This window comes from Peromyscus eremicus, chromosome 13 (assembly GCF_949786415.1).
Source record: "Peromyscus eremicus chromosome 13, PerEre_H2_v1, whole genome shotgun sequence".
Taxonomy (NCBI): domain Eukaryota; kingdom Metazoa; phylum Chordata; class Mammalia; order Rodentia; family Cricetidae; genus Peromyscus; species Peromyscus eremicus.
This window is the reverse complement of record NC_081429.1, coordinates 40,303,280-40,322,315: the sequence shown is the minus strand read 5'-3', so window position 1 is coordinate 40,322,315 and position 19,036 is coordinate 40,303,280. Positions and strand designations below refer to the sequence as shown.

The following is a 19,036-nucleotide window of genomic DNA, read 5'->3' as shown; positions in this document are numbered from 1 at the left end:
TGGCAACTAGGAGGCACAGAGGAGCAGAATAGGGAAAAAGCTAGTACAAGCCATGCCTATGAGGATACACTCGCAGTGACCGACTTGTTCCAGAGTTCTAGTCTCTCCACAGTCGGTTTAAAGATTGATTTATTCAATGGACTGACCATTCTTCAGGCCAGAGACTTTACTGTGTGCCTCAGAGATAACACAGAATTGTGTTTACTAATACCACTGGTGTTTTTAAAACAGAAGTTGGTACCAGGGACTGGGATATTGCTGTGACAGGCCTGACCACATTGTTGTTTGGAGGAATATGGAAGACATGAGACTTTGAACTAGAAAAGCAATTGATGCTTTAAATAGTGCTTAACAGGCCATCTTAGTAGAAGCATGGACAATGGTGGTGAGGGTGATGTGAAATGTGGGTCCCAGCTTAAAAGGTTTCAGAGGGGAAGAATATTACTGGCTGGCCACATTCTTGTGATATTTTGGCAAAAAAAAAAAAAAAAAATGTGGCTGCTTTCTGCCCTTGTCCTAAAAATTTGTCAGGAGCAGAAGTAAAGAGTTTTGGATTAATGGCATCGGCAGAGGAGATTTCAAGACAGCCTATTATTGACTCTACTGTACGGTTATTAGTGGTCACTATACAGACCTACAGTGAAAAGGAGCGCATGAAGCAAAGAGAAATCTAAAAGGCACAGTTTCAGGAGAAAAGAGCACCAGGCAATGTAATGCCGGAGACAAGTCTGGTGCTCAATGAGATTTTTTTTTTTTTTTAAAGCTTAATGCTAAATGGAATAAAGGGACTGGTGACCTCAGGGCAAGATACCACCAGCTTAATCCTGCAACCTGTAAAAGGAATAAACCTGAGGGATGTCTTTAGCCTAGAAAACATCAGCAAGTCAAATCTTATGCAAATGTACATCATCAAGAGAGTTACATTCCAGCCTGAACAGAAAGCAGAACTTGACAGCTTTGGCCACATGGTTTTAGGGTCAAGAATAAAGGAAAGGACTTGTAGAATCTTCCTCCTCCATTAAAGAAAGCCTTGGAGGCTGGTTATGTGGTAGGCCCTGCATGCAGTCATAGAGAGGCCATTGCATGAAGCTGTAAAGGTGAAGCCTGGATTGTGTTGGAGCCCCCAAAATTTTGGAGATGTAGGGATATCTGTCAAGGAGAGTTGCAGACTGGGTGTGGAGCCTGCCCAAGAGAAAGAAGTATGCTGCAGTTAACAAAGTTGAAAGGAGCTGGAGTTCTGAAGAGCATCTTGATATCAGACATGGAGATATCAGAATGTGGGGTGTGCCCTGCTGGGTTCCAGTGTTGCTTTGGTCCACATTTCCTCACTGTGCTCTGGGGCTGGCCTTGAACTAGCTACACAATCCAGGTTGGCCTCAGCCTCCTGAATGTTAGGGTTACAGGTATGATTTATTGGACCCGGCTCCAAAAAGGCTGACAATCAAGATTAACCATCCCAAGTACCCTGACCTGTGGAAGCAGCAAATCTACCTGTGTACTGTAGGGAAAAGCATCACCACAGCAGCAACCCGGGAAGCCTTACTTTCCGACTTGCATAAACCCACTACTTCCCCTTCTCTGCTCCGCTTGCTTTAAAGGTCACCAAATCTGAAGTCACTGTGCAAAACGAACTCGTTTCCCGCTCCTGGCTCCGTGGCAGCTTTAACATTAAGGCCCGCCCATTCAAATCTTTTCCTGAAAGAAGGTGGGCATGCCGCTGAAATCAGACAGCAGAATTATAGGATTTGGCTTCCTATAGCTAGACAATTCATTCTTGCTACAAATGAGAAAATTAAGGTGAGAACTAAATGAAAACGATTTCTAAAAAGAAAACTCTGTTGATAAACCCACTGATACTTTTTTTCTTCCTAGACAGTGACTATCAAGTCAAACACAGAAGTTGGATGCACAGCTACTCTGCGAGAGTGCTGGAGTGAGTCCCTGTGTGTGTTGTTAAAAACAAACACAAATCAGCTCATAATCAAATTTTAAAAGACATATTGTTAATTAATGGTTTTAAAAGAACAGTACAAATTAACGCATGTTTAAGAGTAGTAAATCAGAATTAGTCAACTAATAATAATAATAATAATAATATCTGATAATTGGGCTCAAGAAAACAAAACAGGTAACTTTAATTTGGGCAAGTATTCAAGTAAATAGCCAATTGAGAAAACTTACACAAAGCAATCATGAACACATCAATGAAGAAAAGTCACCAAGACACCATCATACCACTGTTTTTCCCTATCTACTTATTCTACTGCGGCTTTTTTCCATTCCTAGAACAGAGTATAATCTAGTCTATTATACTAGACTATGGTATGAATTTGTTTCCACAAGTCCCCCTGAAGTTGTTTCTAAGAGGGCTAAAACAGCTTACAGTATAGCCTGAGTGCTGTTACTCAGATGTAGGAGATGTAGGGATATCTGTCAAGGAGAGTTGCAGACTGGGTGTGGAGCCAGCCCAAGAGAAAGAAGTATGCTGCAGTTAACAAAGTTGATGGGCCACCTGAATGTGCATGCCAAGTTTGGTTGGTTTACTTGTTGTCTGTGGCTATTTCTGCTCTAGATGATATCTGACACATACTATATAGTTTGTAAAGTTGGATAGAGCATAGTAATTATTAACTAGCTATGTCTAGGAAGCATTAACAATATTCAAACATCTTAAGTGTAGAGATGTTTGATAAATGTGACAAGATGACCAAAAGACAAATTTTCTAAGTCAGTCTCAGCAGAAATCACCTGAAACATGACCAGATGTTAACTCCAAAAATTCGAGCTGTACCAAGAGTATAGGATCCCTATACCATTAGTATGGCTAATGGCAGGGTTCCCTTACCCAACCTCTTCTCTCCATTTTCTACATTAAGATCTTCAAGTCAATGGATGTGAAGAGAGAATAGGTTCTCCACTCCTTCCTCATTCCCCCTCTTGCTTCTCAATGATGAGGTGAACAGCTTTGTTCCACAACACACATCTACCATAACACATTTAAAGCAACAGAACCTATTGGGCATGGACAGAAACTTCCAATACTGTGAGATAAATTAAATCTGTTCTCTTATCTTAAGTATCTGTTATAGTAATGGCAAACTAATATGGTCTCATTCCAAGATTTAGTGTAGAGTAGGCACCCTACCTTAATAGAAGCAATATGAAGCAAAGTCTCTCCTCTGTGATTTCTTTTTAAGGCCGTGACACCGGGTGACAGCTTCACTGTGGCGGGGCTTGACATCATTTGTCTGTGAGTTGAATTATTCAGCAGGGGTGGGGGTGTGCCTGGTGAAAGGCTAAGGGAGTCATCCGATATGTTACTGTTTCTCCCGAGTGTGACATCAACTTGCCCTGAAGAACTGTCAACCAGCAGTGGGTTTTCTGCAAGCACTGCCGACTTAATGCCATCTCTGCTGGGGCTCGAAATGTTGCTCCCACAATTCTCAGACGGAGGATTGGGAGGCCTGCTGCAGCCTTTGTGATTTCCATTATGCCCTACTGAGCGAAGATCTTTTACACAGACCTTCTTCTCAGGAGTCTCTTCACTCTTGCTCACAGTGTCTGGAGACACTATATGCTCAGCCAATGGTAAAGACACTTCAGTCAAGTTTCCAGAATATTCAGATTCTGCAACAGAGCCACTTGCTAATAAGTCGATCTCACCATTCACCCGTGGACTTTCCATAACTGGTGTTTGGCTACAGCAGACAACCCTTTCCTCCTTTGGTTCCTCTTTGGAATCAAATCTACTATCTTCTGTCTCTGGCCTTAAACTCCCCTCCTGGCTGATGTCAGCTGAAGCTTTCTTCGGCTGCTTTTTCGCGGCTGTTCGAGAAGCTGTTTTAGCCCTCTTAGAAACAACTTCAGGGGGACTTGTGGAAACAAATTCATACACTGAGGCTTTCTGGGCTTTGCCACCCTTTGCCTTTGGAGGCTGGGTTTGCACTGACACTTTATTCACAACATATCTAACCCTCTTACTGCGAGGACTAAACCACATTTTTATGGAATTTTTCTTCCTTTCTGCGTCATCACATAAACTTGCCTTGGGTGTGGTGTCTTTTGGATCTGAAAGAACAAAAAAAAAAAAAAAAGAAGAAAAAGAAACAGGCTATGAGGATTAATTTCTCCATCTTGAGCTACCGATGAATTTGGCTTTTAGTTTTCCTAAGGACAGTCACTTTTAATTTTTCTACAGCTACACTACCAATTCTAAGTGCCTAGAATTGCTTCCTTTGTTTATTTTTTCACCTCCCATCTCATAAACGCACCCACCAGGTAAAAAATCACCCTAGGTAGGGAAGAAGAACTAGAAAACACTGTGTTTTAATAAATAAGTAGATTTTAACTCTGCAAGAATGTCACCCACGACCCTGGCCTAGCAATAACAGCACTCAGGCTATACTCTAAAGAGGCCAACACTTACTTCATCCTGGTGACATGGGAGCACAGTGAGTGCCATGAAGACAGTAAACACATAAGGCCAGCTACAAGCAAAACTATGTAACTGAATGAGGGCAGATTCCCCACAGTCATTGAAATGATTTGCTGAGCGATACACGGTCTACACGGTGTTACTGAGATAGAATCTTGGGAATCAAAACAATGAGAATGAGTTTCCATTCACAGAGAGACTATACATCTAAATTCAACACGGTCTTTTCTCTTCAGTGATAAGTAGATTTTGAAACCCAGCCACTTCTGGTACAATCTCGAGTCTAAAGAAAGGTCAAAATGAAATGTTACCAGAGATTACTTCTTAAGAAGGCCTCAGGATTACAAAGACTTAAAGGTTAATCCTCAAGTAGTCTGTGAAAAGTTGTATTTGGTTTTAATTTATTATTTTAAATGCAGATGATGACATTTTCAACGAAAAAAGAGTCCAATCTTGATTTCTCAATGTTTACAACACTAATAAGAAGTAGACCTGGGCAGCTACAGGGAAATTAAGGTATGTGAGCAGTGATAACACCTTCAGTCTACACACGCTACATTTCGGCCTCGACAGCACGTTTGCTAACTTGAGAAAGAGCGAGGGAGAGCGCACAACTAGGGAATGTACATGCATACAAGCCTTTCACTAAGGGCTACTCCCACCTCTGCTCACGGATTTTAATCACCCCACGTGGTCTAACTAAGGAAAGATAACCACAAACAATAACTGTAAATTCTGGATTTTATGCAGCCTATCTAAGATAAAACCAAAAAGCAAAACAACTCAGTTGCTAGAACATAAATCATATTATTAACAGCTACAACTGTTTTATGGGTGAATGCTTCTAAGCTTGATAAATTATCATATTCATTTCATGAAGAAAAACATTGGTCCTTCCTCTGCATAGCAAATTTCTTAATGATGACATTTAAAAGAATCTTATTCTCTGAATTTAAATACTTCAGAATCTACTACGAAATATCAAGAAACAGACACACACATGTTACTAAGGAGCTGCTTAGCCAAGTTTTCTTTTTCTTAAAATTTAATAAGCATAGAAAAGAGAAGCAATTAGAAAATGTGATTTCACTATCATTAATCTACATCAAAGGATTATAATGATGTACATTGTGTGCTTCCCAAATTATTCTCTATTATAAGTTACACAACAGAAGTTGAGAAATCTCTGACTAGCTAGTTCCTTATTTAAAAAAAAAAAAAAAAAAAAAAAATGAAAGGGAGGCACTCTGTTAACCATCTGTGTAACATTAACACCTTCACTGAAGAACAATTATCCTGTAAGTTAAGATGTATTTAGGTCTATTTAAAAGAACAGCAGCAACATGGCCATCCAAACCCTCCTCTTTGTCTATTACAAAGTCACCGCATATATGAAACACTGTGTAATCACTTCAGAAGGACCAGCATCCTTCCCCAAACTAGAGAAGAGAAATGTAAATTGTGCTCCGATGAAAGCACAATCAGCGTGCTTTATTTTAATGTCACCAACACCGACACGTTCCACAAAACTTGACCAGCACCTGCAAGGGCTGATTTAATATGATGGGGTCAGGGGGAGAAGAGAAACTTTAAATCTAACTCTATTAGTAGAAAACAGATTGTTATAAAGAATAAACTAAAATTACCCATAAATGGCCATCAGGAAACTATGACAACCTCTTCTCTTTAAAGTACACTGAACCGAGAAAAATATGTTGAAATGTTTAGAAGCTCCTCTTTGCACACTCCCTATAAATCAGGCTTCCTCATCTCTAGTGTATCACGTACCATGTCCATGATCTGACAAGTTCTTCCTAATTACCCACCTTAATTAGAGTAATTGCATAGTTTGTAGTAAATGCAAGTAACAAGGTTCATTTGAAAGATAAATTATAAACTACAGGATCTTGTTTAAAGATGGAGCAAACACCAGAGCTGTTTCACCATTCTCCTTAGCTTAGCATTTTAACACGTGATCACTTAACAGTTACAGAATTCTGGAGTCAGCTAAGGCTTCAGGAGTCACTCGGTCTGATGTCCTTGTCTTAAGGTGAGATCATTTTTTTTTTTACAAAACTATCAATCCTTACTTGTTCCCAATTCCTGGTTCCTTCTTCTCCCTATAAAACATTTCACCTTCTACCATTTAAATTTAGTTTTAGAAATACTTACTAGATAAACCGGCACATGTACTAAAGGAACTATAAAGAAACAAAGGGAGCTACTGGAGGAGAACTTAAAGCTGAAACACCCTTCAGAGCCACCTTGTTTTGAGAAGACTTAGGGAGAAGTTGATAGTGATACAGCTTAAAATAAGGAAAAAAAATTGTCCTCTGAAAACAGAGGTATATTCAGTAAGTTTCTCTACATTTCTGTGATTTCCTGTCAAGACAGCAAAGGCACATGGTCGGTTTTGTTTTCTTCTTTTAGATTACTTTACGTGTGTGAGCACACACGCATGCATGCATGCGCACCTGTGCACAAGCGCTCACGCCTGTGTGTGCAGGAAGGCCAGAGGAGGCCGTTAGATCTCTCAGAGCTGGAGTCACAGGTGTTGACGGCATGTTCAGCTTGCAGTGGGAGTGCTGGGATCTGCTCTGCAGTCCCACACTGCCAATTTCCACCCAACTTAATTCAACAAATTTAGCAAATACCTACTGAATAAACAAATGTTCAAAATAGAAAAACAATAAGAACATATTCTAAAAGGGCTCGGATTCCACCCTGAACCTTGTTTGAAACTCAATCTTTCCACCATCCACAAAATACAAAAACTATACTATGATTCAAACACACTTCACTGCAGTAAATTTCTAGGACTCTTAGTCCTTTTTGTACCTCAAGGTATCTAACACCCTAGTGAGCCAGTGCAGATGGCAATTAACTTACAAAGGCCAGACTAGCCTCTTCCTATGTTATCACCATTTAAAATGTCAAGTTATTTATGTATGCATTAAACTATGAACTTCCTTCTCCTCTCTCAATCCATATGCAGAAACCATAACTAATACCTGGTACCTAAAATGTAATCTGAATTAAAGTCTGTCTTAGACAACTCATCCAGATGAAGCTGCACTGGCGTGGAGACCCTAATGCAGTGAGGACATGAGGTGAACATGAGTACAAGCCAGGGGTCTCAGAGAGGACACTTCTGAAACTAAAACTTCAAGCCTCCAGAACCGAGACAGGTTCTGGTTTGTCACTTTGTGTTACAGCATCTGCCATAACCTAGCACCCTACTACACAGTAATTAGAGAAGAGTCGAGTTAAAATAGGACAATCACAAAAGTAGAACCCCACATTTCAGTGCTTGGCCAATAATCTTAGCAATCAGACATACCTCTAAGAATCTAATGAAAGCAACAACTTTCAGAGACATATTGTTCATACTGTCCAAGTAACTCAAGGAACTCATTGCTGCTTCTCCATTCCCAACTCTGACACTGCCAAAGACACATGGACCCTTACTGGGAGGGAATCACTACGTCAATTTAAAGTACATATGAGGGGTAAAGAGAGGCCAATTACATCATACACACAATCTTTTCAACTACCAAATACACACCATCATATGCTGATCTTAAGGAAGAAAAGCATTCAGATGAAGTAATGACGAAGCTTTTCTCAATGCAGTCTTTTTCTTTTTTTAAGATTTAATTTGATCAACATGTATATGTGCTCATGAGTGCAGGTGCCCACAGAGGCCAGGAGTCAGATCCCCTGGAGATGGAGGGGGAGAAAGTGCCAACTGCCTGACCTGTACTAGAACTGAACTCAAGGCCTCTGCAAGAGCAATATGTACTCTTAACTGCTGAACCATCTCTCTAGCTCCCTGAATACATCTTTTTTATAATCTTGCTTTTTCTTGTATCATTTTTTATTTTCTGAAATTATAATTACATCTGTTCCCTTTCCTCCCTCCAACTCTTCCTAATTATCTTCCCACCTTGCTTTCTCTCAAATTCATACTCTTTCTTTGTTGTTTTACACACACACACACACACACACACACACACACAGAGTTGTTATTCATATAATTCATTATATACACATATACATGCTGCCCAAACAAGACCAGAACCAATGACCCCAACAGACATGCTAGCACAAAAGGGAAAAACCTCAGGAGGCCTTAAACCTAAACACAGAATGACAGGAAACTGGTGAATGCTGGGAGCTGAAGAAGTGTCCCCCACCTGGATAGCCAATACCAAGTTGTCAGTCCTAAAACGAATGCATTAAGAGACTTATAACCACAATACTTTATAAAGCAAGTACAGACCTGTATATGTACAGACCTGGAAACCATAAGTCATAGTACTACCATAACATATTTTATCACTAAAAAATGGAGTCTAATACAATGACCAAATAATTAAATGTAAACACGGGCTAACTATGACTTACATTCTTAAAAATACAGACCTGTTGTCAATAATCTTTAAAAGCATTTGACTTGTTTAATTTTGTTCAATCAATTTTTACTAATAGTTGACAGTTACACTATCACATCAGAATCCAAACAACAAAAGATTTAAAAAGCCAACCATTTTATATTACCATTATCAATCTTTCATGGCATCCTGAAAGACAGGTTCTCCTATAAATACATGCTAAAATGATATGATTTGGTCAATAAAAAGACAACTCCGACATCCAATTATGAAAATTCAAAACACTTTAGTTTCTTTTCACAGCCAATTAGTTCTCAGCAGAAAGCACAATGGGAAGATATATAGTTAATACACAGAGTCGAAGAACAATCTGAAAAACATTAACCCCCATTTAAATAGATAAGAAAAGGAGCGTTAGATTTTTGCTCTTTCAAAATGTACACCTAATTAATTCAGACTAGAAAAGTGATCCTTTCAAGAATATTGTATTCTATCTTGTAACAGGGTACTTAAGTGAATTAAGCACTATTATAAATAAAATCACTAGCATCTAGTCTACAGAAATTATCCCAACTGTAGAAAGCAGTCAGTATGAAGTGAGACTCTCTGGACTGACATCAAGAAATGAGCACTATTTCTCTTGCTACTCGTATTAACTATACATGTAACTGCAGGCAAGAGCACTTAACTTCTCTGGACCTTGGCACCTCATCTATAAAGTTGAGATTTAATTATCTCATTTCTCAAAATAACTTAAAAAAAAAAAACCTACTAATCTTAAAATCTGAACTACATCATTCAGAATTCTTTATCCATCTTTCATGTAATCATTATCATTATTAATTTGTCCACTCTTTAACAAAACAGTGAAGGTATGCTACTCACCTGAAAGTTTATTGGCATGTAGCAAATTCTGAAGCTTACTATAAAGCTGGATCATGCTGTCCAACTGTCTGTTTATCTTGAGGTCTAGGATCCAGGCTGGGGTACAACACACTGGACATTCTGATCCAACACAGTCGCTTATACAAACACTTAAAAAAATTGAAAGAAAATTCAGCAGAATCTGAACTCCAAACACGAGGGAGTATGAACAGACGAAGGAAAACAGCAGTTGTCTAACATAGTAAAGCAGTGTGCACATATATGTAAAGTCTCTGATCAATTCACTATGATGAGACATTATTTAGTATAACATTCTGCCTAATTTTTCCCAGCAAACAAATCTATAGTTCCTAAAGGGTAAAGCTTTAGAGATATGAAGAAATACAGTCTCCATATAAAGGACTATGGACCAGAAACCTCTACATCCATGAACCAAAATAAATCCGCCTCCCCTGTTATATATGTGTGATGTCAAATGTGTGCTTCAGAGACTATGATTCAAACGTAACATTACAAGTCCCTCCCTGACAGACTCACAGTTGAATACGTGGTGCTCAACCATGGTGCGCTATTTGGGGAGGTAGAGGGAACTTTAAGAAGTGGGACCTAGCTAGAAAATTCACTAGAGGTATGCCTTTGAAGGTTATACCTAGAGCCAAATCCCCAGACCCTCCCTCTGTTTCCTGCCCGCCATGACAGAGCATCCACCTCCACAAGCTCCTATCACCACGGCACCCTTCTCTCACAAGGTTCTCTCCCAAGGCCTTTGAAGGATGACCACGCCCTGCACTTGGCTTACTATACTAATCCCAAGAAGCGTTCAAGCACCAAAGACACCAAAACCAAGCACTGTACCGGAAACCTGAGACCCTGGAATCAAACAAATCTCTCCTCAGGTAATGTATGCCAGTATTCCGTCACAGTGACAAAAAGTTGACTAATATATACCCATCAACTATTTCAACCTGATATTCTGCCACAGCAATGAAAACCTTACTAACAGCCCACAAGAAGCTAGGGAAGAACAGTCTCCCTTGCAGCCTTCAGAGAGAACAAACCCTACCAACATCTATCAGAACCTGATCTTCTGCCTCCTGAAATACAACAATAAACATCTACTGTTTGAAGTCACCCCGCCTTGGAAATTGAAGAATTAGACTTCAATAAATTTTGAAAGATTATTATCTCAGTAATTCAAAACTGGAATATTCAAGAAGACATATGAGAATTATGTCAAAGGCATTGTGGTTTTTTTTAAAACCTTAGCAGAGCTACTTCTGTTGGAACTCTGAGCATTAATTCTTATTTGTAAATGAAAACAGTTCTAAATATCAACTCAAGATAATACACAGACATCACAATTACATCAGAGTGCACGTCAAGGCAGACACGATTACATCAGAGTGCACAGCAAGACAGACATCACGATTACATCAGAGTGGACATCAAGACAGACATCACGATTACATCAGAGTGCACAGCAAGACAGACATCATGATTACATCAGAGTGCACATCAGGCTCTAACCACTCACCTACAGAAGATGTGCTCACATCCTCCTAAGCACACGGGCTCCTTCAGAATATTAGTGCTGAATGAAGAAAGGAAGATAAGTTATTGCTACATAAACATTTCATGCCCAATCACAAACCCAAGACCCCACACTATCTTATTTCTCTCTTTATCAAAACAGAAAATATTAAGGATACATTTACTGCAAAGGCTTTAATTCTGCTGGTTATATACCCCATGGACATACTTGCTGTATTCAAATAGCAATTATCAATGTCATGACAAGTTTGAGTTCTTTTTATAATGTATCTGTTGAGAGGTGAGAGAAAGGGATCAGTATTCAAGTACCCCTAAACTTCCTCTTTCAACAGCTAAGGTACATCTACCCTGACTGACTTGAAGTGAAACCCATAAATCTCAAAATGTGGCCTGCCATCTAAATGAGAGCATTTCTCAGAGTGAAGAGGGTTGCTTAACTGGGTAGAAGGTTGGGACAAGGGATACAAACTAGAACTGCCCCAAAAAACTAGGGCACTGGGACACCTTGACCATAATAATACATGGCTTCCCATTTCAAATCAACAAACAAACAAAAACCTAATTGTTTACTATTAAGGAGCCATCTATTTTTTATAGAAGTTTTGACCAAATATGATCATTCTTTCAGTCCACAGCTAGTTGACTGTTTAAACAATTCCAGACACAATTCAAGCTGGCAGTCTTCAGACTGAAGGAAAGTCAATACATTGAGAGAAGAGAGGCCAAAGCAAAACCTCCCCAGTACTGTCCATCAGAATGCCTGCTGCCTCTGAAAGTCCTGGGAAAGGACAGGCTCTTATTGTATTTATAGGCCCACTCTGCAACCCCTGTAACCCAGAACTATTTACTACATACTTCATAATCAAAACCCTAATTTTAACTACATTATTCTTATGAATTCGAGCATCTTACCCACGACTTCGTTACAACCAACTCATACACCTTCTATGAAAATTTCCATCCACTAACACTAGCCTTCTGTATGCGGCATATTTCAATTCCAATGTGTATGTGCTAAGCCTTGACACTCAGCGGGGTAAGCGTCAAGAGCACAGCACACAAGTAAAGCCTTTAAAGGACAACCACTTCCTGCACTTGGCTTATTATACCAACCCCAAGACCTTTAGGTGTTTACACCATTATTATCCAATTACCTCTGAACACAAACCACATATCAGTGAAACACAGTTCTCCACATTTCTGCAAAGATCAAACGTTTTACATTGCACATTTTAATAGTTATGAACATTAAGGTGAAATGGAGCTTTCAGGAAGAGGCTATGAAGAGAGTTAGAGTACAGCCCCGTTATTCTCAAGCTACTAAAAACACTGCTCGCTGACATTATAAAACCCATTCCTTTCAAAAACTCACAAAATCTCATTTTTCGACCACACTACACAGGATAGATTGACAAAATGAGTTTGGTGACCCTGGCAATTAGATGATTATAACCAGTATTCATGTGGCTTCTATAATTTGTATTATATTAACTACCAAACCTAACCACCTTATTCATTATTAAGGGCTAATTCTACTTGGTCCCCTACAACATAGACTTGCTACACCTTCTCTGTGTATTTTACACTGCATCATCCTAGCCAAACCCAACCGCTCTCTAGCTCGAGTGAAAACTGACCATCTTTGTAGTTCACTGGATTCCGTATTCAGGCCAGACTACAAGGTTTAATGATTCAGAGCCACTTTTGCTACTGACATAAGATACTTGTGAATGTAAGTTCATAATGCTAGATAGGCCCCAGGGTTCTCTGCCTTATTTGCTCAGGCTCTGGATACCACAATAAAAACGGAAGGAAGCCCAGGATGGTGGCAGACGCCTTTAATCCCAGTACTCAAGAGGCAGAGGCAAGCAGATCTCTGTGAGTTCTAGCTCAGCCTGGTCTACAGAGTGAGTTCCATGACAGCCAGGGCTACACAGAGAAACCCTGTCTCAAAAAACAAAAGTGGGGGGGAAAAAGACAGGAGGGTGGATGACGTGGTGTGCACACCTAATTCCCTACACTCAGAAAGCGGAAGTAGGAGAATCCTAGGTTTAGGACAGCTTATGCTATACAATGAGTTCCCAGCCATCTTGGCCTAAAAAAAAATGAGACTCTATCCAAAATGAACAGGAGAAAAAGAGGAAAAAAAAATGTCTCTAAAAAGTAGTATTCTTTATACCTCCACAATGAGATGATCAGTAGGTAAAAAGCTAAGCAATGACTACATGGTTATTCAAAGCTACCTGTGCTCCTAAGTCCCTCCCACAGTATGAAGCTGTGACCATCTAGACCCTTGCTACCTGTTTCATAGCCTCATCTCCTCCTCTGGTCTCAGAGCAGAAGCCCTTCCTCGGGTACTCTTCACTCCTGAGATGGGCTGCTCTCAAGCCCCCATAGCTCATGACAGTCTGTGGCCAGCACGGTTTGAATCACCTTTCTTTCACTCACATGTAAGCATACACAGGTAATGTGGTGGTTTGAAAGAAAATGGCCTCCACAGGGAGTGGCATATTAGAAGGTGCAGTTTTGTTGGAGTGGGTACGGCCTTGTTGGAGGAAGTGGGGGTGAGTTTGAGGTCTCCTAAGCTCAAGTTAAGCCCAGTGACATAGTTCACTTCCTGTTGCCTACAGATCAAGATGTAGAACTCTCAGCTCCTTCTCCAGCACCATGTCTGCCTGTATACTGCCATGTCCTGCCCCCGCCGCATGATGATAATGGACTACACCTCTGAAACTGTAAGCCACCCCAATTAAATCTTTTCCTTTATAAGAGGAGCTGTAGTCATAGTGCCTTTTCACAGCAAGAGAAAACTTAATCCAGGTAACCTCCTCTTCAACCTGAAAAAATGCTGCATTTGGCCCCCACCACCCATTCTACCGTCTCCCCCAACTAAACTAAGTGCTCCACCAGTAAATCTGTCCTTACCATCTTAGCTCTGGCTCATACCTCAACGAAGCTCTCCTGAGGGTGTTGGTTCTTTCTCCTCCCTGACTTCCCTGTGAAGTTACACTGGCCTACCTCATCTTCTTCCTGAAGCCTCTCTTTCCACTGCATCTTCACTTTCTCACAGCACCTCTCCCTGCCTCAGCTGCTCTACCTCATACCCTCCACGGCAGCAGATCTCCGCAATGCATCAGTCCACAGCCTCCTGGCTTCCTCTGGTACCACTAAGTCTGCGTTCTGGTTCTAAGCCTCCTATTTCCTTGCTAAAATAACTCTAAACCTTTTCTATAGTTCTTACCTTTCACCCTAGCAATGACATGTTACCATGTGATTAGCAGTGGCATAATATCTGTGAATAACTGATCAGTAGAACTATTCTAATTAGTGGGACAGACTGGCTTTTTTAACAAATGAAAGGACATGGGAATTGTGAGTGAGTTCTGTGTGGGTTCTGGGGAGAAGGGCAGTGAGGGAAATGTGATGGCCAAATTGAGAGAAGGCAGGCCAACTTCAAGGGAAGGTACAAGGTAGACACTGTAGAGGTTTATCTATGTCAAAGGCAAACTTTTGGTTAAGAAGATACCGAAAATGAAAGAAATTTATCTTACAACTAAGAGATACTAACCAAAATCTTAAATGCACACAACTTTAACTCAATTATTCAAGCTGCAGGAATTTCTGTTGAGTATAATAGATACTTGTAAATAATGAAACTTCAAAACAGCAAACATTATCTGGTTAAGTCTTGAAAAGCTTCCAGAGACTAAGAAACAATACACTAAACCCACACAAGATCAAGACAGCCAAAGCACAGATGAGGAAGTGATCTCCAGGCGCAAGCCTTACTAACGAGATCCACAGACTTGCCAGGGAAAGGAGAGAGAATCATTTTGAGGGTGTGGCCCTGGGAGGTTTCCCACGCTCCAGTGGACAGCCCACCCCCCACAGGGCAGCACGAAGAGGACGTAATGGGTTCAAAGGAAATTTCAAGAGATGTTGGAACAGGGTGGGTTGGGAGAGCATAGGAGGAACTGGAGGGGAAAATAGGGGATAACTATGAGCATATTTCATTATATACATGTACAAAACCCTCAAAACTAAAGACAGATGTTTAAAAAGTAAGATGTCTTTGCTGCCTTAAAGGCCCCAGGACAAAGCTATTTGAAATTTCAAAATATGCAAAAGAAATCCAATTAAAATGTCATATATATTGTTTAAGAAGAAGCTGGCACATAGGACTTTTCAAAGGTTGTAAGAGGTGTGACAGAATAGTGAAGACTTAATAATGGTGAGTGCTACCCCCAGTCAGTCACCTTCTACAGTACAAGGTTAATACAGCATAAGAAAATTCAGCTTTGAGAGTAAGAAGGAAGGAAACAGCATCTAAAACAGAAAACAACCTAGAAATGGGGATATAAATGTTATTTGAAAACCTAGAGGTAAAAAATGAATTGAACCCAAACTATGGGCCTCAGGAGTGATGAGATAAACAATGTATTCACTACAGGCTTTTACCTTATGTTCATGCATAGGCCTTTAAAATCTGGTAAAAATACTCCAGCACTGAGTGTTACTACAAAAGACTACAAGCAATTTAAATCTTTAGCAGTAAGGCAATGGCTAAGCCATTACTTCATGTACTACTTCATGTACAGTATCGTCTCATATGGAGGCACATACAGAGAATCTCTTAAAGGAAACACAAGCAACTGAGAATCTTGAGTTATCAGACAATCAAGGATCAACCTTATCTGGCACTCACTCCTTCAGGAGTATTATTTTAAATTAAACATTTTACCACGACAGTGCCCTTCAGAATCTGGTAACAGCCAAGCCATGAAGTAGCACCCTTCTTGTTGTTCTCCTGAAGAAGCTCTGCTATGGTTGGGCCAGTGTCTATGACAATTCCCACATATCCTCTATCCAGCTCCAGCCCCACGACTCTGACTGAACTGTTCTCCAAGTCTAAAATATACTTCCTTCTATGCCACAAATATGAACATCTGATACACTCAACACACTACCCAAACACTATACAGGAACACACAAAAATGACACTACAAAAACAGGCAGAGGACTTCGTGGCTTTCAGGTCCACCCCAGGACTGGAGGCAATTACCAGACAGGGGAAGAACACTAAACTGACTCTGCCATTCTTTCCTAAGGGGCTTGCAATCTAGTGGGGGACTGTATAAAAAATTAATACAAGGCTTAAGGGAGAAATAAAATGTTCTAAAGTTCCAAAGAGCAGCAATGGTATCTAGTTGGGGCTCTGGAATTTAATGCTGAAAACAAAGGCTTTTACTTTACCTGCCGATTCTCATTTCCTTCTGTGGTGATATTATGTTCCCCAAAATATTGTGCACCCTAATAAACTTATCTGGGGTCAGAGAACAGAACAGCCACTAGATATAGAGGCCAGAAAATGGTGGCACACATGCCTTTAATCCTAGCATTCCAGAGGCAGAGATCCGTCTGGATCTCTGTGAGTCCGAGGCCACACTGGAAACAGCCAGGCGTAGTAACAAGAGCCTTTAATCCCAGGAAGTGATGGCAGAAAGCAGAAAGAAAACCAGGAACTAGCCTGGTTAAGCTTTCAGGCTTTCTAGAAGCAGTTCAGCTGAGATCCATTCAGATATGAGGACACAGAGGCTTCCAGTTTGAGGAAACAAGATCAGCTGAGAAGTTGGCCAGGTGAGGTTAGCTGTGGCCTGTTCTATCTCTCTGATCTTGCAGCGTTCACCCCAATACCTGGCTCCGGGTTTGTCTTTATGAGTAAGACCTTTTAAGATTCATGCTACTGGGCTGGAGAGATGGCTCAGCCGTTAAAGGCTAGGCTCACAACCAAAAATATAAGATTCATGCTACATCCTTCTCTCCAAATAGACTATAGCCTTTCACATGAGACCATTTCTTTTTTAAGTCCCTCCCTCCCGTCCCTTTTACCCACCTAGCATGGATCTCAATAACCCTCAGAGGATGAAGCAAATGGAAGACTTGGTGCAAAAATCCATCATCTACCTTTACCCCCTTTTCCATGATATAGAAATACACTGCAAAGGAAAAACTGCAGAAAAGACACTTACTTAATAACGAGATCTTTAAAAAACTCCACATCTCTTAAAAACTCAGCTTTCCAACTCTCAACTACACTCACACTTCTCTACACAGGATATGAGAAGATCAGGGTAACCCATGCATTATAACTTAAGGACAAACTAAACAGGGAGAACAAGCAATTCTACAAAAATTCTACTGATAAAATTTTCTTTACAAAGGAAAATTGAATTCAATTGAGATTATACTAATGAAGCAGAAGGATTTAACTGAACGGCTCCCCCAAACTCCCATGAGGTACCAACTGCTAGTTAATTTTAGATGGAACAAGGACTCCAGTGCTCTTACATGTTAGCGTATCCTCAAGGTATTTTTAAGTTGTAGATCAGTGTATTTAACATGAAATTGTACAAATTTTCCAAGCCAATTAAGCAATTTGTTACATCTCCCTTTAAGAGAAGAAGAGACGTGTTTGGTGAGTAAGGTAAAAGGTAAATGGACTATACCTTACTCGTCTGGTTTGGGCTTTATGTTTGTTTGTTTGAGACATTCTTCCTGTACAGTTCAAGCTAATCTCAACTCATAATGCTCTTGCTTCTACCTCCAAGTTCATGCCCAACTAAGTATACTATTCTTTATGACTATTTCTTTCCTTTTATTCAAGAGAGATTTATTTCTCACATAATATATCCTGAATTATATATTCCCCTCTCTACTCTTCCTCCCAGTTCCTCCCCACCCCACCCCCTCACCCAGACCCACCCCTTCTCTGTCTCTCATTAGAGACAAGCAGACTTCTACAGGATGATAAAATAAAACAAAAACTAACATATCAGAATAGGCCAAAACAAACAACCAGAAGGTAAAGAACACAAGAAATGGTGCAAGGGAAAGATACAGATGGAGAGACCACTCATTCCCACTCAGGAATCCCATAAAAACAGAACTGGAAGCCATAATATAAGCACCAGGTGCAGACCCGTACAGGCCTGATGAATACTGCTTCATTCTCTATGAGTTCATATGAGCTCTGCTCATGTTGATTCAGAGGCCTTGTTTTCTTGGTGTCCTCCATCCCTTCTGGCTCTTACATTCTTTCTGCCTCCTCTTCCTCAGGGTTTTCTGTGCCCTGAGGGGAGGGATTTGATGGAGACTTCCCATTTTGGGCTGAGTGTTCCCAGATGTCTCCTCTCTGAATATTGTCTGGTTGTGGATCTCTCTCTGTCTTTGTTCCCATCTGCTGCAGGAGGAAGCTTCTCTGATGATGGCTGAGCAAGGCACTGATCTGCTTCCCTGGCCAGAGTTTTTGTGATGATTTTATGTCAGATTCAGGTAAATCACATGGGAAAACTTTAAATTTGTACTTAATTGCTTAGTGTCCACAATTGTTGAATGAATGAGACAATTATCCCAAAAGTAAATGCACAACAGAATTTCAGTAATGACTAATTATAGTAGATCCTATCCTAGGAGAATCTCTATACAAGCCCCAGTGACTGTCAGGTAGACCTGACTGAGCAGTGTTGTGTCTGTCTTCCATTCCCTTTCCTCCAAAGTAAAACAACATCTAAGCAACTGCTGCTCTGGCTGTCTTTTAAAGCTTCATCCCTTTCATCTGCCATTCGAATGCTGGATTTCAAGGCTCCCACTTAGGTGTTCCTTTCTTCCCTTCTCATTTCTAGAAATAGACTTCAATCACATGTAAGTAACTCTTACATGTGTCCATTGTCACACTCTAATGTCTCCTCTGAGCCCAGACCTGCTTACCAGT

At 40.4% G+C, this 19,036-nt stretch overlaps 1 protein-coding gene across 1 annotated transcript in view; it reads right to left on the bottom strand.

The window, feature by feature from the left end:
* Bard1 (BRCA1 associated RING domain 1) overlaps window positions 1-19,036 on the bottom strand; it is a 68,126-nt gene that overhangs the window by 43,245 nt on the left and 5,845 nt on the right. Inside the window, exons 2-4 of the mRNA XM_059278012.1 lie at window positions 11,249-11,305; window positions 9,715-9,863; window positions 3,146-4,068 (exon numbers count right to left, since the gene is read on the bottom strand). Coding sequence (XP_059133995.1) covers window positions 3,146-4,068; window positions 9,715-9,863; window positions 11,249-11,305 — 1,129 coding nt within the window. The remainder of the gene's footprint in view (window positions 1-3,145; window positions 4,069-9,714; window positions 9,864-11,248; window positions 11,306-19,036) is intronic.